General features: G+C 36.2%; 1 protein-coding gene across 2 annotated transcripts in view; it reads left to right on the top strand.

Annotated features, from left to right (window-relative positions):
• EPHA6 (EPH receptor A6) overlaps positions 1 to 27,385 on the top strand; it is a 923,948-nt gene that overhangs the window by 545,702 nt on the left and 350,861 nt on the right. For both annotated transcript variants that reach the window (XM_065913782.1, XM_065913783.1), the window contains exon 6: positions 779 to 903. In XM_065913782.1, the coding sequence (XP_065769854.1) occupies positions 779 to 903 (125 nt within the window). The remainder of the gene's footprint in view (positions 1 to 778; positions 904 to 27,385) is intronic.

Raw genomic sequence — 27,385 nt, 5'->3', positions numbered from 1 at the left:
CTTCATAAATTAAATATTTCAGTTTTGGTCAAAAGTCATAGAAACCTTGCCAGAGAAATGATACTTTCATTGATAAGCCAAAATGTACTGTAGCTATGTTTGTGATGTAACTTCTATAAAGTACTAAAACTTCATAAAATACTAAGTCTTGAAGGAAAGAAAGCCTATAAGTGATCATGTAATTGCAGAGGATTTTCTGTAGTAGTCTTAGTTTTGAGAAAATATAGAAGTCAAGTCTATTATACTTCATGTTATAGCTCAAAACCAAAGCCAGTTTTAGGAAACATGTTGTCCTCTAACAGAATCAGAGATGATGAGTTGTGGTCCTTATTCTTGGGCTGAGTTTCTCCTTTGTTCCCTGATTTGTTTCTGCATGCCTGCGTGCCGAGTTGCTTCAGGTGTGGGTGACTCTTTGTGACCCCTGGACTGTAGCCCACAGGGCTGCTCCGTCCATGGGATTCTGCAGGCAAGAATGCTGGAGTGAGTTGCCTTGCCCTTCTCCAGGGGATCTTTCCAACCCAGGGATCGAAGCTGCATCTCCTGCAGCTCCTGGACTGCAGGCAAAATTCTCTACCACTGAGTCATCAGTTTCTAAATACATTTTAATATTTCATTTGGATTGAATAAAGTAGATCCTGATTATCATATTGATCTGATGTCAATAATCGGTGTCCTCTTCGACAAGAATTGTGTTTTCCTTGGGAGACAAAATGTTAAAGAAAGCATTGTGGAGAATGATTCCTGCCGATTAATTCTTAGTTGTTTTCTTTCTTTTCAGCACCTTCCCTGATAGGTATGGTAAGAAAAGACTGGGCGTCCCAGAATAGCATTGCCCTATCATGGCAAGCGCCTGCTTTTTCCAATGGAGCCATACTGGACTACGAGATCAAGTACTATGAGAAAGTAGGTCTTATTCGGAGCTTCCTCAAAATGTTCACATACCTATATATGCATGTATATATTAAGTACATTGTTACAGAATATTATTTTACTTTAAAACCTGTTCTTTTGGGCCTAACTTCTTACCTACTATGTCTTATATATTCTCCAGTATACTATAGTGCTCATAATTTCTTAATTAATTTGTCTTGTTTTATATCAGATTGAGGTAGAAGACACAGGATGTACATTTCTATCTTCACTTACTCTAAGGAGAGTTTTACGATATAGTGAGAGATTGTATTCATCAACTTACAGTTTAATGAATATATTGTTATTTCTAAAACTCACTTCAGAAAAACTAGCACAATGGAATTACCGTAATCTAAAACAAGTTCATGTGGGCCATATCCTTGCCATTGAATTTAAAGTTATAGTCTGCTAAAATTTGCAAAGTGTGATTTAAGGTATAAATGAAAATAGCTGATGAATTTAAAATTGTCTTTCCATTCAGATCAGCTGTTTTATAAGGTAGCAAGATAAATCTGGTTAACAAATCAACTCTTAACTTTAATTTCCATTTCTGTCATTAAAATTGTTCTCAATTACTATGTTTTCCCAAATTATATACTTCCTTAGTTTTGTGACATTCACATGTCTTCTTTCCTTATGCTTTCTCCCCATCCCTCACCATTCTGATATCATTGCTATAGATGTTAAGGCAGAACATAAAGTCAGTTCTGATAATATGTCCCAGTGGGCTGATACTAACCTAGACTACTGATAAAGTGAGCATTACATTTAAAAATATTATGTAAAAATTTATATAATTCCCAGTGGTATCTTGAAATAAGAAAGAACTTGTATTTCTGTAACTTATTGGAAGCAAAGGAACATCACAAATAAATTTAGGTTCCCTATGTAGAAACGCAGGGCAAAAAGAGAAATGGTGGAGAATTCTAACAAAACGTGTCCACTGAAGAAGGGAATGGCAAACCACGTCAGTGTTTTTGCCTTGAGAACCTCATGACCAGTATAAAAAGAAGAGAAATAGAAGTCTATATTTTTCTACTCTACTGCTTCTGAGCAAATGTAAGTTTGAAAAGGGGAGAAGTAACTCAGTAGCATGATTATATCTAGTAATTTCAGAATTATGTAGTCAATGAAAGCTATCATTATTATTAACTGACATGGAAAAATCCATAGTCTAAGAAAGGAGGAATTTACTTAGTTTAACTAGATTATAGATTCTGTACATTGGACTGGCCAGCATGTGCTCAGAAATCCTGTTGATCTGTCCTTCCAAATGTTACAACCTATGGCATCCTGTCACAGGAATATTCATATTTTTCTGTCCATTAATTTAAATATATCTTCATATACTCAAATAATTCAGTTTATTTAAAAAGGAATGTACACATTCTTAAGGAAATTTTCAGAATAAAAATATTTATCTTGTATTATAAAGGTAATATTTCATACACAGATGATGACTCTTATTCTATAGTCATTTTTGCTTCACATTTCTGAAGATGAAAATAACATTATATTTCCAGTTAAAGAAAAATTGTGCTGATTCCATAAGAAACGAACCATATTCATCCAATTGGAACTTTAATGATATCCTGAGTGACGGCTACTGACATAATATCCATGTTTTGATAATAGAATAAATAATATTACAAAGGAGTTTATTTTATAAGAAAATGGCAATGATCCTCTGCTAATGAATTAAATGTGGAGTTGGAAGCCAAGGATTCCTAATTCATGTTCTGACTCTGACTCTAATGCTTGTGGTCAGGAAAAAGTCTGTTAATCTCCCTAATCAGACTTCATATTTACAAAAGGAAAATAAAGATATCAACCCTTCTAGTGTGTTGTAAAACAGATCTAAAGATGAAGAGTATACGAATTCAGTATTAAATATCGAAATGGCAACCCAGTACATTACTCTTGCCTGGAAAATCCCATGGATGGAGAAGCCTGCTAGGCTATAGTCCATGGTGTTGCAAAGAGTCGGATGCAACTGAGCAACTTCACTTTTCACTTTCAAGGAATCATTAGAGAAATATTTGGACTATATATAATACAATATAGAATCAGAGCAGAGGAATTATATACAAACTAAATAAAAATCATGATGCCTTCATATATAAATATTGGCAACCAGTCAAGATGTTAGAATATCAAAACTCTGAGATTGACAGCATCAAAATTTTTCCCAACTATGACTGCAGATTCTTACCATAATGCTTTCTCTTCCCAAGAATTATTTTTATAAAGCTTATAAGTAGGGTAACTTATATTAGAACTCTTAGTTAAAATTGCTAATATTCTTTATTAGGAATCTAAATATTGTTCAGTAAGAAGAACAAGATAGAAAGCAGAACAGGCTATTTGGGGAACACAGATATTCCCCCATAAATTTATATTTTTGTATGATTATATTAATATATAGAATATGGAATGGAAACATACATTTTATGGGTTATTTATTTTGTTAGAATGGGATGAGGGGTGGAAGTACATAGATGGAGGCAAGAAAGAGAGGGCAAGGTAGCAAATATAGATAAATATGGATGGATAAATGGATAGATAGACAGATGGCAGAATGGGTAGATCCTAAATAGCTTTAGTAGTTACTTAGATCCAGTTGCTCAAAGACAAACTCTGAGATGGGAATTTGTGTACTAGTGATTAATTAAGAAACCTCCTAGGATTACTGGTAAGATAACAGGGAAACAGGACTCTGAAGAAGATGTCGATCAAATTCAGAGTGAGCAAGGGGAGGTCTTGCATCTAAATTATATCTCAGAGTTCATTCTATGGTGACAAAGAAGCTGAGCTTCCATACTCAGGCTTTAGTCAATCACTGACGACAGGTTTGAATGGACGTATAGGTGTGGTATTCAGAAAAAAGTCATAGGCGCTTCTGGTTCTCCACTGGTTCCACTAGCCCAAGTTTAGGTGTCTAAAGTAGATGGAAGGCATAAGCCTTTAAAAACAAAAAGCACAGTAGCTGGGAGATGGGAGCAGGAACAGTAGAAGTGATCCAAGTATATCTCCTGGCACCCCAAGAATAGCTAAAGCATCTCAGTGCTCAGTGAGCTGTGATAGAATTTTACTCTTCAGCTTGTCATGATATCCACAGTCTCCACGGCCTTTAATATTGATGCCTCCATCTTTAATTTAGGCATTTAAACTTTACACTTCTTTTCTTTTCTTTTCTTTTCTTTTCTTTTTTTTTAACGTGGGGAGAACTGATACTTTATTTTTTTTTTTAAATATTATTTTATTAGTTGGAGGCCAAACACTTCTTTTCAATCAAAGATACACTGTATTGCTAACCTTAATGAAAACACAAATAATATTTATACCATTCTTTGAATTATTTGTGCTGTTTCAAGTTCTCATTGTGTTAGGAGAATTACTTTGTAAATTAGAAGAGAAGTTAAGCAACTTCCAATCAGTCCATCCTAAAGGAAATCAGTCCTGGGTGTTTATTGGAAGGACTGATGCTGAAGCTGAAACTCCAATATTTTGGCCACCTGATGCGAAGAGCTGAGCCATTGGAAAAGACCCTGATGTTGGGAAAGATTGAAGGCAGGAGGAGAAGGGGATGACAGAGGATGAGATGGTTGGATGGCATCACTGACTCAATGGACATGAGTTTGGGTAAACTCCAGAAGTTGGTGATGAACAGGGAGGCCTGGCGCGCTGCGGTTCATGGGGTCGCGAAGAGTCGGACATAACTGAGCAACTGAACCAAACTGAACTAAGTGACTTAGAATGTGAAGTGTCTACAAATGTCTGAGATCAAACACATATCATTGTTACCAATGACCTTTGCTTAGAAAAGGCACTGGTCTAAGTGTTTGAAAATTTAAATTTGGCTTAGACCTTAAGTTTCTTATTCCTGTTTTCTCATCTATATAATAAGGGTTCAGAAAGATAATCTCTTCCATTTTTAGCTATTTTCAAATGCTACTATGTTTGTGTTTATACAGTTATATAGATATACTATCTTTCAAATAACTTAAGTGTGCTAAAATTAAATATACAGGCACATTTTTAAAAATAATTCACCACAGGGAGCAATAATCTTCACATCATAATTATATATAAAAATTAAAACCTAGCTATGATTGTCTTCTGTTTCTGTGTGTGTGTGTGATGAACAGGCTATGGAGAAGAAAATCTATAGCTTGTGGGTTATAATTAATTAGATATTCTCTATTCAGTTAATTATAATCTCCAAATCCTTGGCCACATTTTTCATACTTAAAAAGTGTTTTAAACTTACATGAATATACTATGAATATGAAAAGGTACTTAAAATAATGAAGAAATTAAAGTATAAGTTACCAAAAAAAATGATATTTCATATTTAATCACTAACAATATTTTTCTTCAAAGTAGAGCATACTCATGCTGAGGAACCTGTTAAAAAAAAACATGCCAACAACTTAGATGTACACGCTTTAGATAATGGCCTTCCCAGGTGGTTCAGTGGTAAAGAATCTGCTTGCTGGTGCAGGGGACAAGGAGATGGAGTTCAACCCCTGTGTCAGGAAGATCCCCTGGAGAAGGGCATGGCAGCCCACTCCAGTGTTCTGGCCTTGAGAATCCCATGGACAGAGGAACCTGGTGGGCTACCGTCCAGGGGATTGTGAAGAGCTGGGCATTACTGAGTGACTGAGCACACACGTGCATGCTTTATATAATACTTCTTGAAGCAGCTGGTCTCATTTCCAGGAACTGACAAATGGGACGGAAGGCAGGGAACACTTATAAGAGAAAGGATAAAGAACAAGGGAAAGAAAAAATAGGAAATATCTATCCTACTGTAGCCACATAGTCAACCTCATTTAGGGTGAGAAGGAACAAGGAAATAAGTATAGAACCCAAAGTTGGCTTGGCGTTTGGGGATAGGCTAACTGAATATACTGTGTCATCTTTTTTTTTTTTAAGTGAAGTATAGTTGATTTAAAATGTTGTGTTAATTTCTGATGTACAGCATGGTACTCAGTTATACATATTTATGGATTAGTTTTTAATATTCTTTTCCATTATGGTTTATCCCAGGACATTTAATATAATACCCTGGGCTATACAGTAGGACTTTGCTGTTCATCTATTCTATATGCAGTAGTTTGCATCTACTAACCCCAAACTCCTCCTCCATCCCTCCCCTATATTTCCTTGGCAACGACAAGTCTATTCTCTCTGTCTGTGAGTCTGTTTCATAGATCAGTTCTTTTGTGTCATATTTTAGATTCCATGTATAAGTGATATCATATGGTATTTTCTTTCTCTTTCTGACTTACTTCACTTAGTAGGCTAACCTGTAGTAGCATCTATGTTGCTGCAAATGGCATTATTTTGTTCTTTTTTATGGCTGAATAGTATTCCATTGTATATATGTACTATATCTTCTTTATCCTTTCATCTGTTGATGGACATTTAGGTTGTTTCCATGTCTTGGCTGTTTTGAATAGGCCTCCTGTGAACATGAGGGAGCATGTATCTTTTTTGTTCATAGTTTTGTCCAGATACATGCTGAGGGATGGGATTGCTGGGTCACATGGTAGCTCTGTCTTTGGTGTTTAAAGGAACCTCCATACCATTCTCCATAGTGGCTACACCAATTTACATTCCTACCAACAGTGTAGGAGGGTTCCCTTTCCTCCAGACACTCTCCGGCATTTAGTTATAGACTTTTTTTTTCTGCTGTTCTGGCTCTTCATCACTGAGGACTTTTCTCTAGTTGCAGAGCATGGGCTTCTCATTGCAGTGGCCTCTCTTGTGTGGAGCATGGGCTCTAGGGTGCGTGGGCTCAGTGGTTGTGGCGCACGAGCTCTAGAGCATGTGGGTTTCGGGAGTTTTGATAAATGTGCTTAGCTGCCCTGTGGCATGCGGAATCTCCCCTAACCCGGGGATTGAACCCATGTCCCCTGCATTGACAAGCAGACTCTTAATGACTGGACCACTGGGGAAGTCCTGTAGACTTTTTAATGACGGTCATTCTGACTGGTGTAATGGCACCTCATTGCAGTTTGGATTTGCATTTCTCTAATAATTAGTATAATAATTAGTCTGCAAAGAGTCGGACATGACTGAGCGACTGAACTGAATTGAACTGAATAATTAGTAATGACAAGCATCTTTTCATATACTTATTGACCATCTGTGAATATACTCAGTTTTTGGTCCAGGAGAGCTTTTACAGGGGTACAAAAGTTACCTACATTTTAGTTTTCGGACTTGGTACTCCAGATGGGAGCAGTTCCATCTTGGGCTTAAAAAAGTCATTCCCATGTAGCTGAGACATCAGCTGTCCCCAGCCCCTCCGTCTCCAGCTTCAACATGTGGCAGACCCTCCTGCAGTCAGTAAGTATCACAACTCTAATTGCATATCAAATACACCCTTCCCTTAGTTCTGTTCTTTTTTTCTTCTTTATCCTTTGTGTTCACTTTCTTGATGTTTCTTCTTTTTTCTCTATCGATAGTACTTTTCTCTATCTTGCTTCCTTGTTCTTTTATTATATTTATCAAAGACAGACTTGATTAGAGCCAGTTTTATGTATGTATATATATATATATATATATATATATATATATATATATATATATATATCTGACTCCCTCACTAGCATTTAAACCCCTTGAGAAAGGAGATCATTTTTTGTTTCTTTGTCACCCAACCTCCAATCAGTGCCTAACACCACTGTTTGCTTTTAGTCAGATTATAAAGTAATTAATAAAATCCTCTCTTTGTTCAAACTCATTCAGAGGAAATTGAGAAAAATTACCTAGCCACTGTGAAATTATCCCTAGCAATTAAAAAATAAAAAAGAAAGTAAGTGTGAGGACTGCCTCTTTCTACCTGTTCATAGGAAGGACATATACTGATACCCGTGAGCTGAAAAAATGTTATGTTAATAAATAGACTATAAGTTCACAAGAACTTCCAGATATTCAAACTGAATTTAGAAAAGGTAGAGGAATGAGAAAAAGCAAGAGGATTCCAGAAGAACATCTACTTCTGCTTCATTGACTACACTAAAGCCTTTGACTGTGTGGATCACAACAAACTGTGGAAGATTCTTAAGGAATCTTCAGACCACCTTACCTGCCTCCTGAGAAATCTGCATGCAGATCAAGAAGCAACAGTTAGAACTGGATATGGAACAGTGTACTGATTCCAAATTGGGAAAGAAGTATGTCAAGTCTGTATATTGTCACCCTGCTTATTTAACTTAAATGCAGAGTACATCATGTGAAATGCCAGGCTGGATGAAGCACAAGCTGTATCAAAATTGCAGGGAGAAATATCAATAACCTTAGATATGCAAAGACACCACCCTTAAGGCAGAAAGTGAAGAGGAACTAAAGAGCCACTTTATAAAAGTGAAACAGGAGAGTGAAAAAGCAGGCTTAAAAGTCTGTTCTGTACTTCTGCGTCTCTTCTTCTGCCCTGCATATAGGGCCATCGTTACCATCTTTCTAAATTCCGTATATATCTGTTAGTATACTGTAATGTTCTTTATCTTTCTGGCTCACCTCACTCTGTATAATGGGCTCCAGTTTCATCCATCTCATTAGAACTGATTCAAATGAATTCTTTTTAATGGCTGAGTAATATTCCATGGTGTATATGTACCACAGCTTCCTTACCCATTCATCTGCTGATGGGCATCTAGGTTGCTTCCATGTCCTGGCTATTATAAACAGTGCTGCGATGAACATTGGGGTGCATGTGTCTCTTTCAGATCTAGATTCCTCAGTGTGTATGCCCAGAAGTGGTATTGCTGGGTCATATGGCAGTTCTATTTCCAGTTTTTTAAGAAATCTCCACACTGTTTTCCATAGTGGCTGTAATAGTTTGCATTCCCACCAACAGTGTAAGAGGGTTCCCTTTTCTCCACACCCTCTCCAGCATTTATTGCTTGTAGACTTTTGGATAGCAGCCATCCTGACTGGCGTGTAATGGTACCTCATTGTGGTTTTGATTTGCATTTCTCTGATAATGAGTGATGTGGAGCATCTTTTCAAGTGTTTGTTAGCCATCTGTATGTCTTCTTTGGAGAAATGTCTGTTTAGTTCTTTGGCCCATTTTTTGATTGGGTCATTTATTTTTCTGGAATTGAGCTTCAGGAGTTGCTTGTATATTTTTGAGATTAATCCTTTGTCTGTTTCTTCATTTGCTATTATTTTCTCCCAATCTGAGGGCTGTCTTTTCACCTTACTTATAGAGAAGGGGAGGGTGGGATGTTTCGAAAGAACAGCATGTATATTATCTGTGGTGAAACAGACCACCAGCCCAGGTGGGAGGCATGAGTCAAGTGCTCGGGCCTGTTGGGCTGGGAAGATCCAGAGGAATCGGGTGGAGAGGGAGGTGGGATGGGAGACCGGGATGGGGAATTCGTGTAACTCTATGGCTGATTCATATCAATGTATGACAAAACCCACTGAAAAATAAAAATTAAAAAAAAAAATAAAGTAATGCTTAAAATTCTCCAAAAAAAAAAAAAAAAGCAGGCTTAAAACTCAACATTCAAAAAACTAAGATCATGGCATCCAGTCCCATCACTTCATGGCAAATAGATGGGGAGACAATGGAAACAGTGAGAGACTTTATTTTCTTGAGCTCCAAAATCACTGTGGATGGTGACTGCAGCCATGAAATTAAAAGATGCTTGCTTCTTGGAAGAAAAGCTATGACAAACCTGGACAGCATATAAAAAAGTAGAGACATTACTTTACCTACAAAGGTCCATATACTCAAAGCTATGATTTTTCTAGTAGTCATGTATGGATGTGAGAATTAGACCATAAGAAAGCTCTGAGTGCAGAAAAAATGATGCTTTTGAACTGGGGTGTTGGAGAAGACTCTTGAGAGTCCCTTGGACAGCAAGGAGATCAAACCAGTCCATCCTAAAGGAAATCAGTCCTGGATATTCATTGGAAGGACTGATGCTGAAGCTGAAACTCCAATACTTTGGTCACAAGATGCAAAGAACTGATTCACTGGAAAAGACCCTGATGCTGGGAAAGATTGAAGGCAGGAGGAGAAGGGAATAACAGGATGAGATAGTTGGATGGCATCACCAACTAATGGACATGAGTTTGAGCAAGCTCTGGGAGTTGGTGATAGGCAGGGAAGTATAACATGCTGAAGTCCATGGTATCTCAAAGAGTTGGACATGACTGGGTGACTGAACTGAACTGAACTGAAACTCACGAGGCAGGGATTTCTTTTGTCCATATTCATATCCTTAGCAATCAGAAAGGCACACAAATGATCATTCATAGACGATGGTAGTTGGCCAATTATAGGCCAGGTATTTTTAAAACTTATTTATTTTTAATTCAAGGATAATTGCTTTACAATGTTGTGTTGTTGATCCAGTTTGAAGTTCTGGAAGTTCTCATACATCCACATGAATCAGCTGTAGGCATACATATGTCCCCACCTCTTGAACCTCCCCCCACCTCTGACCCCACCCAGCCCCTCTAGGTTGTCACAGAGCACTGGGTTGAACTCCTTGTGTCATACAGAGAATTCCCACTGGCTATCTCTATTACATATGGTAATTGTATATGTCTCAATGCTACTCTCTCAATCTGGCCCACCCTCTCCTTCCACTACCATGTCTGCATGTCTCTTCTCTATGTCTATGTCTCTATTCCCCCCCTGCGAATAGATTCATCAGTACCATTTTTCTAGATTCCATATGTATGTGTTAATATACAATATTTTTCTCTTTCTGATTTATTCACTGTGTATAACAGGCCCTAGTTTCATCCACCTCACTAGAATTGACTCAAATTTGTTCGCTTTTATGGTAGAGTAATATTCCATCATATATATATATATACATACACCACAAGTTCTTTATCCATTGATCTGTTGATGAACATCTTGGTTGCCTCCGTGTACTAACTATTGTAAATAGTGCTGCAGTGAACATATGTCTTTTACAACTGTGATTTTCTTAGGATATATTCCCCATAGTGGGATTGCTCGGTCATATGGTAGTTTTATTCCTAGTTTTTAAAGACATCTCCATACTGTTCTCTATCATGACAAGATGAAAAGATAACCTTCAGAATGGAAGAAAATCATCGCAAATGAAACAACTGACAGAGGATTAATCACCAAAATATAAAAGCAGTTCATGTAACTCAATATCAGAAAAACAAAATACGCAATCAAACAATGGGCTGAAGACCCAAACAGACATTTCTCCAAAGAAGATGTTGTTGTTGTTGTTGTTGTTGCTGTTGTTCAGTTGCCAAGTTGTGTCTGACAATTTACGACCCCATAGACTGCAACATGCCAGGCTTCCCTCTCCCTCTCCATCTCCCGGAGTTTGCCAAAGTTCATGCCCTATGAATGGGTGATGCCATCCAACCAGCTCATCCTCTATCGCCCTCTTCTCCTTCTCTCTGCCATCTTTTCCAACACCAAGATCTTTTCCAGTGAGTCAGCCATTGCATCATGTGGCCCAAGTATTACTAGAGAAATTCAAATCAAAACTGCAATGAGGTGTCACCTCACACCAGTCAAAATGCCCATCATCAAAAATTCTACAAACAATAAATGCTGGAGAGGATGTGGAGAAAAGGGAACCCTCTTGCACTATTGGTGGGATGTAAATTGATACAGCCACTATGGAAATTTCTTCAAAAAAGCAGGTATTTTTTAAAGTTTTTTTTTAATGTATTAAGTAATTCAATTCCAATAACAACCATTTGAGATGAATACTATTACTCGCCCCATTTTACAGATGAAGGAACTGAGGTACATGGAAGCTAAGTAACTTCACCAAAATAACCCAGACAATTAAGTGGTTCTTAACACGTAGTTGCATCACAATTGGATGTCTCAGAAAAGTGCTTTTTGCTGATGCTGACTTTCTAGGTTCCCTGAGGCAGACACTTCATTACTCTCTGCTGCCTGTTTTGCATCTATAAAACGGCAGCAATAAAACATACCTACCTCACCAGGGTGTTGTACAACTCCACTAATTACCAACTAGTACCTCATTTTGCAAACATGCATCCCCCGTAATCGTTCATTATTCTTACATCCAATATTTAAAGACCTGTGACTGGTAAAGTCTTTTCTTTATAATTCTCTCATTATTTTTTTTTTTTTTATCACAGTCAGCAGTTTTTAGATTTTGTCTAAGAAATTTCATCATAAGAAAGGAAACATTTCTTGTATACAGATGGTCAGTAATTATCTATATAAAATACTGAGTTAATTTAACTTGCCCTTGTTTCACCTACTCTACCAATTATAGAATTAAGTACATATGAGGTTTATATAAAAATACATAATTTCATGTCTGAACTGTTTTCTTTAAAAGGTAAGGAGATTTGTGTGAAGCTCTTCATTGTGGGAAATATTTTCATCACTCAGCGATGATTTAAAGTTTCTTTTCATAGGAGGTTGAACTCTTGGTGGAAGTGAAAGTGTTAGTCACTCAGTCATGTCTGACTCTTTTCAACACTTTGGACCCTAGCCTGCATGTTTGAAGCAATTATTATAGAAATAATAAGCTACAAAAGAAAAACAGTTCTTCTTTCCTTCCTTATAAAATAATCAGTATACTTTTCTTATTCTCATTTGTTGTCCCTCCTTCACTGAAGTGTTTACGGAAGGATGTTTTCTCTTCACGTCCACAAATGCTATTTTAGCCTTCGCCCATTGCTTAGGTGCAGAATCATAGCTCAGTCATTCTCTGCATCCTCCTTCCCCAAAGACCACCTACCTTGGTCCATTTTGTTATCTAAACATAAACTTGCATGTAAATGGAAACAGGTTTATTATATGGGAACTAGTAAAAGTGTGACTGATGAAAGGACACAAGGATTCCCTGAATCACAGGAGGAACTTGTTGAAATGGAGGTCCTGATTCAGCTGACTGGAGCTGGGTTAAAAAAGGGGTGGGATGAGGGTTGGCGTTTGGAACAGCTCACAGGGAATGCTGGTGCTGCAGTCCAAGGTTAAGTCGCTAAACGCCCTGCTTCTCCACTACCCCACATTAGAAGTGTGGAGAGGGACTTCTCTGGCGGGCCAGTCATTAGAACTTCGCCTTCCACTGCAGGGAGTGCAGGTTTGATCCCTGGTTGGGGATCCCACATGCCTCCTGGTCAAAAATCCAAAGCATAAAACAGAAGCAATATTGTAGCAAATTCAATGAAGATTTTTAAAATGATCCACATAAAAATAATCTTTAAAAAATAAATGTGGATAGAAGGAAAATAACCATAACCCTATATACATAGATGTGAATTTAATATTACACTATCTTAATAACTAGTTAGAACCTCTGTAGATGTTACATATCTGTGTGATATTTGAACCTAATATATTAAACTGAAGCAAAATGTAATAAATAAAGGACTAAGTCATTTCAGATGTAACTGAGTGTTTCTAATGGAATCAGCAAAGTCATGAGCTGGTGAATAAAAGTTTTGTTTTGTTTTTCCCTCTCTTTTCATAATTTTTATTCATTGTCATGTCCACCACAGAGAAATTGGATATGAGCATTTGGTACTAATTAAAACACCATTACCTGATAAAAAATGGATGGCAAGGGAATTTACTGATACAAACACTCATTATGGAGATTTCATAGCCAATTTCCATGTTGTGTAGCAAACACCACACTATGTAGAAGCCTGTCTGGTTTAGGGAGCCCAGGGAGTCCCCACAGTGCCTGGAGCAAAGATTCTCAGGGTCAGAAAACTGGGGCTGGTGCCAGCACTGCATCAACAGCATCTGTATGGTTTGAATGTATCTAAATAGAAAGAAAGTAAAAGATGTTTTCACTATTGCATTTAGTATAGGGTTTGCATGCACATGAAAATTATAATTGTCTACTGACTCCTCTACCTTTAAACTGTCTTTGATTTCATAAGAATTATACTGCCTTTTGTTTGATTTGAAAAATAGATTTGTACAAAATGATAGAAGCTAGAGTTAGTATGCCAAAGATTTGATACATCTAAGAGAGGAAAAATTAAAGTTAAGCAAATAACTAAGTAAATATACTTCATTGAAAACTTTAGAATATATCTAAATTTATAGAGTGAAATGGAGATTATAAGCATAATGAGTATCAAAGTTTATATTTTGTTTTCCAAGGACAATAAAACAATACCCTCCTCACTGTGCTCAGATGACCTGGATTCTTTTGGTGTATGTATTCACTGGAAGCACAGTCTTAGTGGTGATGTTGTAATACCAGATAAGGCTGCTCATTAATCATACTGCTGCCAACTGCTGTATTTCAATCAGTTCTAAATTTCATAGCATTTTAATTCAGCTTCACATCCTAAAGTCATAATCAGTTCCTTTGATATTCCTGGTCAGAGTTGTCTTAAATCGCTTCCTCATCACTTTAATGAATTCCATGTCTTCATCTCATTTTTTATGAAGTTAGGTTAAACTAGGTTATTTTCCAATTCTGAAATTCTGTGATTGTGTAAGCTGCTTATTATTTTATTGTTTCTTGCTTTGCTATACAAAGGGATTAAAAAATTATCAAACAAGATAATAAAGCAATGAGATAATTGATTTTTCAATGAAAGTATAAAATGTAAAAAAAAAATTATAGGAAAGTACATTAAGGTCTCAAAGGGTGAAAAACTAGCTCAGTTTCTTCAACAACTGAAAAATCTACATATTTACAACCAAGGTCTATATTTCTAAGAAAAGAGAAAAATATAAGGTTATTTTTAAAAGATTAATTACAGCTCTTATAAATTTCTACATCCTCTTAAATATTATTGTTTGGAGGAGAAAAATAATGCAGTCTGACATATAGCTTGGAGTAGAGGTTATAGAACCCACAATATCAAATTATAAAAGGAAGGAAGTGAAGTCACTCAGCCGTGTCCAACTCTTTGTGACCCCTTGGACAGTAGGCTACCAGGCTCCTCCTTCCATGGGATTTTCCAGGCAAGAATACTGGAGTGGGTTGCCATTTCCTTCTCCAGGGGATCTTCCTGACCCAGGGATTGAACCCAGGTCTCCCGCATTGTAGGCAGACGCTTTACCATCTGAGTCACCAGGGAAATAAAATTATAAGCCAATCATAAATGTCCCTTTAAGTATAGAATACTAGAAAGTATCTAGGTTAATGCTCACAGGAATCAGGATAGCCTTGGAGTATGCAAAATTAGCATTTTTCCATTATAGTTTCATTCTTTCAGAAAGTTTTTTCTGAGGAGTAACAAGGATACAAATTCAAACTTCCTCTAAACTTCTCATCTAGTTTGGTGAGAATCAGACAAACAAAATCCCAAAGACAACAACCAGTTATTTGAGTGTGACATTGCCATGAATTCAGACTACATACAGTCAGCCTTCAAAGAGTTGCTGTTCCATTAATGGAAAATATAAATATAATGTTTTTACTTTAGAAAGCCAAACTTATAAGTCAGATATCTAACACTCTATCCTAAAATGATGAAAAGGTAACTACTACTATATATATAGCAATATATATATATATACTACTGTAGGTAAATCTTGCCAGAATTTCTAATATAAATTGCAAGCTAAGAATTGCAGCTCTGGTTAGGTTGTGTTATCTGGTTAGGTTGTGTTATCTAACCCTTAGCAAGTTTTCCCTGCTCACTGTCCTTATTAAAGTCTTAACTGAGTTATACTCCCTGGGGAGTAAAGTACGATTTGCTCATTTCAAATGCAGTTAAAAATACAACCATATTTTCTGCCTATTTTTAAAACAAATGCAATTTGGGGCTAGAAGTACAAATATAATTACCAGTTTATAAATTTACTTTCTCTTTTCTGATATTGTACATCTTCATCTTGCACTTAATGAGATAATCTGTAAATTGAACAGAGATGCATTTATTTCTTCTAAGGATTTTGAAGCCTGTAATTTATGAAAAATCACATGAAATTTTTGAGAGGTTTTCTGTACAGCACAAGGTGGCTGTTTACAGGGAGCATTTTCCTTCAGGGACTTAATAGGAAATGCTAACAGAGAAAATATGGATCATGCAAAGGGTAAGGGAGAGTTCGCAACTCATCTTGGTAGTCAGTTGAGAATTAGGTGGAGTTTCCACCATGGATATTTCACTCCAATAAATGCTTTTGTGAAAGGTATGTGTATATCTTTTCTTTAAGTTTTTCTTTTTTGATGTGGACCACTTTTAAAGTCTTTATTGAATTTCTTACAATATTATTTCTGTCTTATGTTTGGTTTGGTTTTGTTTTTTGGCTGAGAGGCATGTGGGACCTTAGCTCTCCGACCAGGGATCAAACCTGCACGCCCTATACTGGAAGGCAAGGTTTTAACCACTGAATTGCAAGGGAAGTCCCTGGATATGTTTTTAAACTGTACATTAAAAAAAAAAAAAAAACAACTTTTTTTTAATTGAAGGATAATTTCGTTACAGAATTTTGTTGTTTTCTGCCAAATATCAACATGAATCAGATATAGATATACATATGTCCCCCCCCCCCCCGCTGAAGCTCTCTTCCATCTCCCTCCCCTTTGCACCCCTCTAGGTTGTTGCAGGGCCCCTGTTTGAGTTCCCTGAACCATGCATCTAATTCCCATTGGTATCTATTTTTCATATGGTAATGTAAGTTTCTATGTTACTCTCCCCATACATCTCACCCTCTCCTTCATCCCCCACCATGTCCATAAATCTGTTCTCTGTGTCTATTTCTCTATTTCTGCCCTGCAAATAAATTCATCATTGCCCTCTTTCTAGATTCCACATATATGCGTTAGTATATGATGTTTATCTTTCTTTCTGACTTACTTCATTCTGTATAGTAGGCTCTAGGTTCATCCACCTCATTAGAACTGACTCAAATGTGTTCCTTTTTATGACTGAGTAATATTCAATCGTATATATGTACCACAGTTTCTTTATCGACTCATCTGTCGATGGACATCTAGGTTCCTTCCATGTTCTAGCTATTGTAAAGAGCTAGAATATGCAATGAACATTGGGGTACCTGTGGATTTTTCTGTTTTGGTTTCCTCAGGGTATATGCCTAGTAGTGGGATTGCTGGGTCATATTGTGGTTTTATTCCTAGTTTTTCAAGGAATTGCCATACCATCTTCTATAGTGGCTGTATCAAGCATGTTACATTCTCACCAAAGTGCAAGAGGGTTCCCTTTTCTCCACACCCTCTCCAGCATTTATTGTTTGTAGACTTTTTGATGATGCCCATTATGACTGGTGTGAGGTGATATCTCAAGTTTGGACTCACATTTCTCTAATAATGAGGAAAGTTGAGCATCTTTTCATGTGTCTGTTAGCCATCTGTATGTCTTCTTTGGAGAAACGTCTGTTTAGGTCTTTTCCCCACTTTTTGATTGGGTTGTATGTTTTCTGATATTGAATATTATGAGCTGCTTGTATATTTTGGAATTTAATCCTTTGTTGTTTCATTTGCTATTATTTTCTCCCATTCTGAAGGCTGTATTTTCACCTTGTTTATAGTTTCTTTTGCTGTGCTTTTAAGTTTAATTAGGTCCCGCTTGTGTATTTTTGTTTTTATTTCCATTACTCCAGGAGGTGGGTCATAGAGGATCTTGCTTTGATTTATGTTATTATGTGTTCTGTCTATATTTTCCTCTAAGATTTTCTAGTTTCTGGTCTTACATTTAGGTCTTTAATCCATTTTGAGTTTATCTTTGTGTATGGTGTTAGGAAGAGTTCTCATTTCATTCCTTTGTGCATAGCTGTCCAGTTTTCCCCGCACAGCTTACTGAAGAGGTTGTCTTTGCCCCATTGTGTATTCTGGCCTCCTTTGTCAAAAGCAAGGTACCCACAGGTGTGTGGGTTTGTCTCTGGGATCTTTGTCTTGTCCCATTGGTCTGTATTTCTGTCTGTGCCAGTGCTATACTGTCTTGATGACTGTAGCTTTGTGGTACTATCAGTAAGGTTGATTCCTCCACCTCCAGAATGCTTTGGCTATTTGGGGTCTTTTGTGTTTCCATATGAATTGTGAAATTTTTTGTTCTAGTTCTGTGAAGAATGACATTGGTAATTTGATAGGGATCACAATAAATCTGTAGACTGCATTTGGTAGTGTAGTGATGTTCACAATATTGATTCTTCCAACCCAGGAATGAGGAATATCTCTCCATCTGTTTATGTCTCTTTGATTTCTTTCATCAGTGTATTATAACTTTCTGTATACAGTTCTTTTGTCTCCTTAGATAGGCTTATTCCTAGATATTTTATTTTTTTGTTGCAATGGTGAATGGGATTGATTCCTTAATTTCTCTTTCTGATTTTTCATTGTTAGTATATAGAAATTCAAGTGATTTTTGTGTTTTGCTTTTATATCCAGTGACTTTTAAGCTGTGCATTTTTAAGCAGTTTTTATTGGACTCCATAGTTTTCAAAATTTTGCAATATTATAAAAAGAATGCAACTTTCTATTTAAGAAATATAAAAGCTTCTATGTGCCTCTGCTGCCTGACTTGATTTGCAGATTTTTTACTGCTGGAGGAAATGTCTAACATGCAAGGTTTGTAGTGTATCCAGAGTTAGGAAATATGTTCTTTAGGAGCTAGTCAACCCTTGTTTACTGTGAGGCCAAGATTTGATTTTATTGAATAAATTAGAAAAATAAAAATGAGTTAGAAGTTAAAATATTTTTACATTTCTAATCCTTGAAACTACTTTTCCAATCTTGAATGAAGGTAGAGAACAGCATATTGGTGTTAATACTTAAGTTCAATTATGAAAAAACAAAAATAATGTTAACAGCTTGTAACTTAATGAGTACACTTTACATGTATTAATTAATTTTAAGGCAGATTAATTAGCTGCTAGCTAATTGAGAGACACATACCTACTTCATGATAATCTCTTAGGTTTTAACCTCCAACTAGAAACTTAATAAAAAACTATAATAAATGTATGTTTAGATACTGATGAAACATTAAAAGTGACTGGACTACTGCTTATTTCATTTTTATTCTGTTGCTTTGTTAACTTTTGGTGGTGGATTTTTACCCATTTTATATCAATATTTATGAAGCAAAAGATTTTACACAATAATAAATATCTAGTCATAGTGGATTTGGAAAGACCTGGGTTAAAATTCAGGCCTTGACGCAATTAACTATGTGACCCTAGGCAACTAGTTATACTTCCCTAGGACTTAACTTCTGTAACTGTTGGCAGAGAAATGGTAACAACCATATAAGCCATTATGAGGAATATATAAAATGGGACTTTTAAAATGTAACTCATTCCATTTGGTACTTGGAAAGAGTAAGCATTCAATATGTAGAACCTACTAAAATTAGTATTAGTTTTAATATCAGTACCAGTTTTTATTTTAATATGGTTCTAGTCCTTTGCACAACAGACCCTTTAAATTCTTGTCACACAGACAGAAATGCCATCTTAACCAAAGTGCAAGCATGATGATCAAAGGATTATTCTATTGTATTGATCATATGGTAATAAATAAGACCAGGGCTCAGTTCAGTTCATAAGTACAGTAATTAATGTGCCAACTACAGCACAGAACCAGTTTCGACTCTTAAACTACCATCCACGTCAGTATTAACAACTGATACCATGCCATATTATCTTATTATCACTTAAGTTTTATTATAAGCATGTGATAATATTCTAATTTTGAAAATACAAAATTGATACCTTAAATTATGAATTTACAGTATATGAACTGTAAAACATTGACATTAATATACAGAATTTTTTTCTTCCAAATTAGACTTAATTGTACAGTAGTATGGGCATAAACATGGAAAATAGTTTCATTTATATTGTACTTACCAAGCACCTGTTAGATATATTGATGACAATACAAGTTTTATTTGGCTTTGATACAAGATTCTCTTCTGTTTAAGACAAGTATTTTATATATGAGAATAATTCATGAAGTATGGCTGTATTTATTTTGGCAGATTTTATTATTTCATTACTTGCTAGGCAGGGTAAATTACTCTAATGGATCCACCTTTTCATGTCTTCCCTTAAGGTTTCATTTCTTCCATGTCTTTCTTCGTGCTCTTTAAAGGCTGAAGTAGACTTTACAGAAAGACACACAGCAGTCAAACATTCTCTTTCTCTCATTTACCATCTTTGCAATAGCAACATTTTCTCTGCAATTATTAATTATCCATATGAAAATAGAGATATTAATGTATCAACATGTTGGCAATCTTGTGGTGAATAGTTAAAGATTTCATTTTCAAAGAGATTCCCAAACTGAGGGCATGAAAGCCCTCTTAGAATTATAGAATTTAAAAATATGAATGATCATTGAGTGCATGCTAAATTACTTCAGTTGTATCTGACTCTTTATGACCCTATGGACTGTAATTTGTCTATGGGATTCTCTAGGCAAGAACATTGGAGTGGGTTGACATACCCTCCTCCAGGGGATCTCCTGATGCTGAGAAAGACTGAAGGCATTAGAAGGGGACGACAGAGGATGAGATGGTTGGATGGCATTACCTACTCAATGGACACGTGTTTGGGTGGGTAAACTCCGGGAGTTGGTGATGGACAGGGAGGCCTTGTGTGCCGCAGTCCATGGAGTCGCAAAGAGTCAGACACGACTGAGTGACTGAACTGAAAACAGTTTAGTCATATGACCATTTCAGTTTTTAGAATTTCGTTACACTCTGCTGTCCAAAATTCAACATACAAAGCTTAATTTCATACACTTAACAGATCTGTTTTTTCCCACATAACTCAGTCTTATCATTTAAAAACTTCCTGTAGTTGTTTTTCTTTCTCTAAAATAAAAGTAACATAAACAATCTATGTACACTGCCAAGTAAGCAATCCCATGCATACTCCTTATGATGAAGGTTAAACAGAAAAACTTACACAAAGTTTTGACCTTATATTCAGCTACAACTAACAATACATGTTGTTTTGACTCTTGCATGATTTTAACAATTTTTGATAGCTAAAGTAGACCATTTTTAAAGTAGCTATTTTTGATAGCTAAAGGTTTCCCTGATGGTTCAGACAATAAAGAATCTGCCTGCAATGCAGGAGACCCAGGTTCAATCCCTGAATTGGGAAGATCCCCTGGGGAAGGAAATGGCAACACATTCTAGTATTCTTGGCCTGGAGAATTCCATGAACAGGCTATAGTCCATGGGGTTGCAGAGTCGGACATGACTGAGCAACAAACACTCCCGCTTTCAAAGTGGACCGAATCCCACCAAAGCTCAATTCTGTGGTTTTGCAAAAGGATAAAGCCACTCTTAGAAACAACAGAAGTCTCCTCTCTATATATAATCACTCTGATATAGGAAAGATTTACAGAAAAGTAGTTAATATTGTATAAACTTGATTATATGAACCAACATAGTGCTTCTAAGGTAATTAAAAAATAAAGTATAATATTTGAACTTTTTCCCAAATCAGTATTAGTTGAAGTAACAAAAACAAGTAAAATGCAGTTATATCAAGAGCTATGGAAACATTTAATAAGTTAACTCATGGTATAGAAAAAGCCAAAAGAGTTGCAAGAAGCTATGTTTTGCATGTGTATGTGTGTCTATGTGTTTGAGTGTAAATAGAAAATACGAAAATCAAGAAAGATGATTTCCAAAGAAGTTTGTATCTGGATTTGCATTATCTAATATAATCAAATGAATATCTTAATAAAAACATGGCTAAAAATTGAGGCATTTTGCTGCTTAACCAATCCTCTAAACTCTGCTCCTCTTTTCTAATCATTACTTCATACATCACTTTAGAACAAAATTTGTTGACAAAATGCCATACTTTCTTAGTTTAGAAAGATACTTAACATCTTCAAGAAATACATCATCAGACCTTTAAAATTTATTAAAAAAACTAATTACTACCAAAGTGCTCTGGGAGTTAAACTATTACAGCACAAATCTTTTGGCATATCCTGCATAGTAAGTGATGTGTAGTAAGCTACTTCATTTCCCGACTCTGCTATTATTATCCTGATTCCTTGGGGGAAGACTTAAATGTCTTAGATTCTTAAATGAGGGAGGAAAAAAAGCCTAAGTCTGTGTGCACTTCAAATAAGTAGAAATAATTATGAGGCTTTTCTGACCAGATATAATTTTTACCTTGAAGACTAAAGCAAGACCTCTTGCAACAGCCATTATTAATAACACTGATATAATTACTATTTGGGGAAAAAAAAGGAAATCTGTCCAGAAAAATCAATTATAAACCACCAAATGTTCCTTGGGCTTTTCAGAGTGGTTCTGTGCTTATTGTCTCTCATGACCTCTCCATTAAGAGACTGACTGGCTAAACTCCTAATGGTTTCCTTCAATTATTTAGAGGGAATTTCTAAGCTTTTGCATTTCATATTAAAATGGACTGGAGAGAATGTCCTGAATTGTCTTTCTTGCAGAGCAGAAGGGTTACTTGGGAAAGAGAGTATTTCATGTGGTTTTGTTCTAAAAAGGTAACTCAGAATCATCTCCCGCTAGCACTGTCTTGGAAACATTGACTCTTATAAAATTAAACAAACAGTAATTGCCCTCATCTCACATGCTAGCAAACTAATGCTCAAAATTCTCCAAGCTAGGCTTCAAGAGTACAGTACATGAACCAAGAAATTCCAGATGTTCAAGCTAGATTTAGAAAAGGCAGGAGAACCAGAGATCACATTGCTAACATCCATTGGATCATAGAAAAAGCAAAAGCATTCCAGAAAAACATCTACTTCTGCTTCATTGACTACACTAAAGTCTTTGTGTGGATCACAACAAACTGCGGAAAATTCTGAAAAAGATAGGAATACCAGACCACCTTACCTGCCTCCGGAGAAATCTGTATGCAGGACAAGAAGCAACAGTTAGAACCAGACATGGAACAATGGACTGGTTCCAAATTGAGAAAGGAGTACAACAAGATTATATATTGTCACCCTGCTTATTTAACTTATATGCAGAGTATATCATGTGAAATGCCAGGCTGGATGAAGCACAAGCTGAAATCAAAACACATGGAGAAATACAATAACCTGAGATATGCAGATGACACCACCCTTATGGCAGAAAATGAAGAGGAACTAAAGAGCTTCTTGATGAAAGTGAAAGAGGAGAGTGAAAAAGCTGACTTAATATCCAGTATTCAAAAACCTAAGATCATGGCATCTGGTCCCATCACTTAAAGGCAAATATATGCGGAGACAATGGAAACAGTGAGAGACTTTATTTTCTTGGGCTCCAAAATCACTGTAGATGGTGGCTGCAGCCATGAAATTAAAAGACACTTTCTCCTTGGAAGAAAAGCTATGACAAACCTGGAGAGCATATTAAAAAGTAGAGACATTACCTTGCCAACAAAGGTCCATCTAGTCAAAACTATTATTTTTTCTAGTAGTCATGTATGGATGTGAGAGTTGGACCATAAAGAAAGCTGAGCGCCTAAGAAATGATGCTTTAGAACTGTGTTGTTGGAAAAGACTCTTGAGAGTCCGTTGGACTGCAAGGAGATCCAACCAGTCCATCCTAAAGGAAATCAGTCCTGAATATTCATTGGAAGGACTGATGCTGAAGCTGAAACTCCAATACTTTGGCTATCTGATGCGAAGACCTGACTCGTTGGAAAAGACCCTGATGCTGGGAAAGATTGAAGGTGGGAGGAGAAGGGGATGACAGAGGATGAGATGGTTGGATGCCATCACCAACTCAATGGACATGAGTTTGAGTAAACTCTGGGAGTTAGTAACGGACAGGGAGGCCTGGCGGGCTGCGGTCCATAGGGGTTGCAAAGAGTTACACACGACTGACTGAACTGAACTGAACTGAACTGAACTGGGTTTTTGACGAAGTCTGTAGATAGGAAATGTTTTTCTTGTTTTTATTAGAGGAACTTATTAAGGAAACAGTTTTTGAATTGAATGAAATTAGTGTTTCAGGGAAGTTCATTTGAGGATTTATTTGGAGCAAACCACAAAATGAATATTACAAACAGTTCATGTGCAGTTTCTGATTTCTGTCCCTTTGTTAAATTTGATGATCAGAAAAATGTGTCTGCAGTATGTTATCTAAGCCCCTTGAAGAAAAAATTACTCCAATCAGTTGAAATTCATTAATATGCTTAAATTCTGCCTTCAAAAGCATTAGTTGAAGTTATCACCTACTGATTTTTCAGTAGCATTTATTTTAAAAAACTCTTGTGTTTTCCTACTTGAGTATTGTTTGAGAAAAAAGCTGAGTTTCTAACTTTAGCATTAGTTTGTTGTAAAAATAAAATATATGTCTCAATTGTACTTAATTACCAGTTATTCTGAACCCAATTTTTGATCTAGCACTGTAATCTGTGGAAGACAGAAATCTAAACTACCTACTCCTTTTTCTTCTTACAAAGGAACACTTTACCTTGTGTTATTATATATTATGGGCTTCCCTGGTGGCTCAGACATGAAAGAATCTGCCTGCAATGTGAGACACCTGAGTTCAATATTATATTGTATATATTGTATTATTATATATATATATATGCCATTTTAATATAAAAATGTGAAGAACAAAGACAGGAAGGAGAAGAAGAAACTAAAATATATTAAATACCTGTATGATACCAGGTTCTGAGCTACCTATTTGATAGCAAATCCAGAATGCCTTTCTTTACACCACAGAGACCCCTTAAAATGAGGCTTTCCAGGTGGTCCAGTGCTAAAGAATCTATCTGCTAATGCAGGAGATGCAGGAGACACGGGTTTGATCTCTGAGTGGGGAAGATACCCTTGAGCAGGAAATGGCATCCAACTCCAGTATTCTTGCCAGGAAAATCCCATGGAGAGAGGAGCCTGGAGGGCTGCAGTCCATGGGGTTGCACAGAGTCAGATGCTACTGAGCACGTACACATGTTTCCTGAAAACAATATTCAAGACTCTTTTGCAATCTAAAGTTACATTAGAATTTAGCATTAAACGAATCTCTGTAATAAAAATCCTTTATTGATACAACTTTAAATAATTAAATAGATAAAACATTTTCATTTTTGGCTTAGAAATTAACCTAGGATGGGAGATATTTAACAGTTAACATGGCAAACTCCAGGCAAAGGGAACAGTTGCATGATAACCTAGAACAGAAATAAAATTCAAGGATTGAGTATAGTAAGTAAGGAAGACAAGAGGAGACTGAAACAGTGTTCAAGAGAAACCCAAGGACACGCTTCCTTTCTCCTCCCTGTCACCCTTTTTTCCTTCTTTTCTTCAAGCATCTTTCCTTTCTTCCCTCATTTCTTCTTTACTTCTCTGCCTCATTGAAAACCTGTTGAATGACAACAAGCATGGTGTTTAGCACAACAGATTCATGTTAAGGACGATATTTAAAATTTTAAATAGTACTTTATCATATTTGGTTAGATATGCCTTAGATATAATTAACTCTTACTAAAAATGTTTTGCTTTTGTGATTATAGAAAATATTCCTATTATTCATTAATACCATTTTAACTTTCAATGATTTTTATCCAATTCAGTCCTTAGGAATTGTATCAATTTTATATCTCTCATTCACTTATTTTCCTTTTGAAATGCTCAAATCAAGGCAGGTGTTTACAAATGTCTTTCTTTAAAATGGTTGCAATCATAATAATAGTACATTTGATTCATAAGTTTAACTTCCCAAAATATTTAGTTTGGAATCAATCCAAAACAAAATATTACATTATTCAAAAGAGATAATATCTCAGGAAATGTATGCCATGATCAAATATATATTTAAAACAATTATAGTCCACATGTGTCTTTTCATTACAATTTTATTTTAATTATATATGTCAATTGCCATGTGAGGAAGATTTTGCAAAGACAATAGGAATTGCAAGTCACTGCAGACCTTTCTGTGGCCATGCTAATCTTCCCATGCTTAGCGTGAGTCCTCTTGGGAGCATATCTGGTGCATCTTTGCATCTCCAACAACTAGTTCTTTGCTGGACATAGTGCAATAATTCGATAAAAAATGAGAAATGTAGTTAGATGAATGAATGATTTGTCACTCAAACTTGCACTTTATTTTTTTCTATGTTTATTATAATTGAAAAAATAGTGCTGTGTCTGAGCATGTGATTAACCCAGAAAGTGGTTTACTGGCTTTTAGAATTATGCCAGAGTAGGTATTCTGAGTTTCTTTCTTTGCACAATAAGTAGGTAAGGGTAAAAGATGCTGTTGATAGTAATTTTAGTCTCATAATAACTGAAATTAAATTTTAAGGACTCACCTTCCCTATCAAAAAGTCAAAAATGAGGATGGAGGAGAGGCACAGCTGTGATTCTGGTAAAGTGGACATTCTCTGAGAGTAGACTTCTCAGTGCCCTGAGAGCATCACTGTCAGGATCAGCATCCTGGACCATCATCCACAAACTAGAGCTGACCCTAGGTCTCCCGTCTTAAGGAAACAGTTCAAGGAAAACTGAAGTGGTACCATCTCAGCAGCAGCCTCTGGCTACTTGCAGATGTACATATAAATTATTTCTGGAGAAAAGTTTTCAAAATTTAGGACTCAAAGACACCAGAGACTATGATCAGTCAATAATATCACAATCAAAGAACATGAAACGCAGGAAAAAGTAAGACATGAATGAACCAGCAGAAACAATCAGCAACAAATTTAGAATCCCAAGGACTATATACATTAAAGAATCATACATAGAACAGTTATATATGGAATGTTAAAAAGAAATAAGAAGTGAAATCATGAAGGTGAGAAAAAGATAAGAACAGGCAGATTGTGGGGGTGGAATGGAACTTCCAAAATTTAAAAAAAAATCATTATTGTAAGAAATATTGAACCAGTGGATTAAAATACCATACTTTTTTTTTTTTTTAATATTATTTTATTAGTTGGAGGCCAATCACTTTACAACATTTCAGTGGGTTTTGTCATACATTGACATGAATCAGCCATATAGTTACATGTATTCCCCATCCCGATCCCCCCCCCCACCTCCCTCCCCACCCGACCCCTCAGGGTCCTCCCAGTGCACCAGGCCCGAGCACCTGACTCATGTATCCCACCTGGGCTGGTGGTCCGTTTCACCATAGATAATATACATGCTGTTCTTTCAAAACATCCCACCCTCACGTTCTCCCCCAGAGTTCAATATGACCCAGCAATACCACTTCTAGGCATACACACTGAGGAATCCAGATCTGAAAGAGACACGTGCACCCCAATGTTCATTGCAGCACTGTTTATAATAGCCAGGACATGGAAGCAACCCAGATGCCCATCAGCAGATGAATGGATAAGGAAGCTGTGGTACATATACACCATGGAATATTACTCAGCCGTTAAAAAGAATTCATTTGAATCAGTTCTAATGAGATGGGTGAAACTGGAGCCCATTATACAGAGTGAAGTAAGCCAGAAAGATAAAGAACATTACAGTATACTAACACATATATACGGAATTTAGATAGATGGTGGCGATAACCCTATATGCAAAAAATACCATACATTTTAAATTTATATATGCAT

Source organism: Muntiacus reevesi, chromosome 21 (assembly GCF_963930625.1).
Source record: "Muntiacus reevesi chromosome 21, mMunRee1.1, whole genome shotgun sequence".
NCBI lineage: Eukaryota > Metazoa > Chordata > Mammalia > Artiodactyla > Cervidae > Muntiacus > Muntiacus reevesi.
The sequence above is the reverse complement of the archived record's forward strand: the minus strand, read 5'-3'. Positions and strand labels throughout refer to the sequence as shown.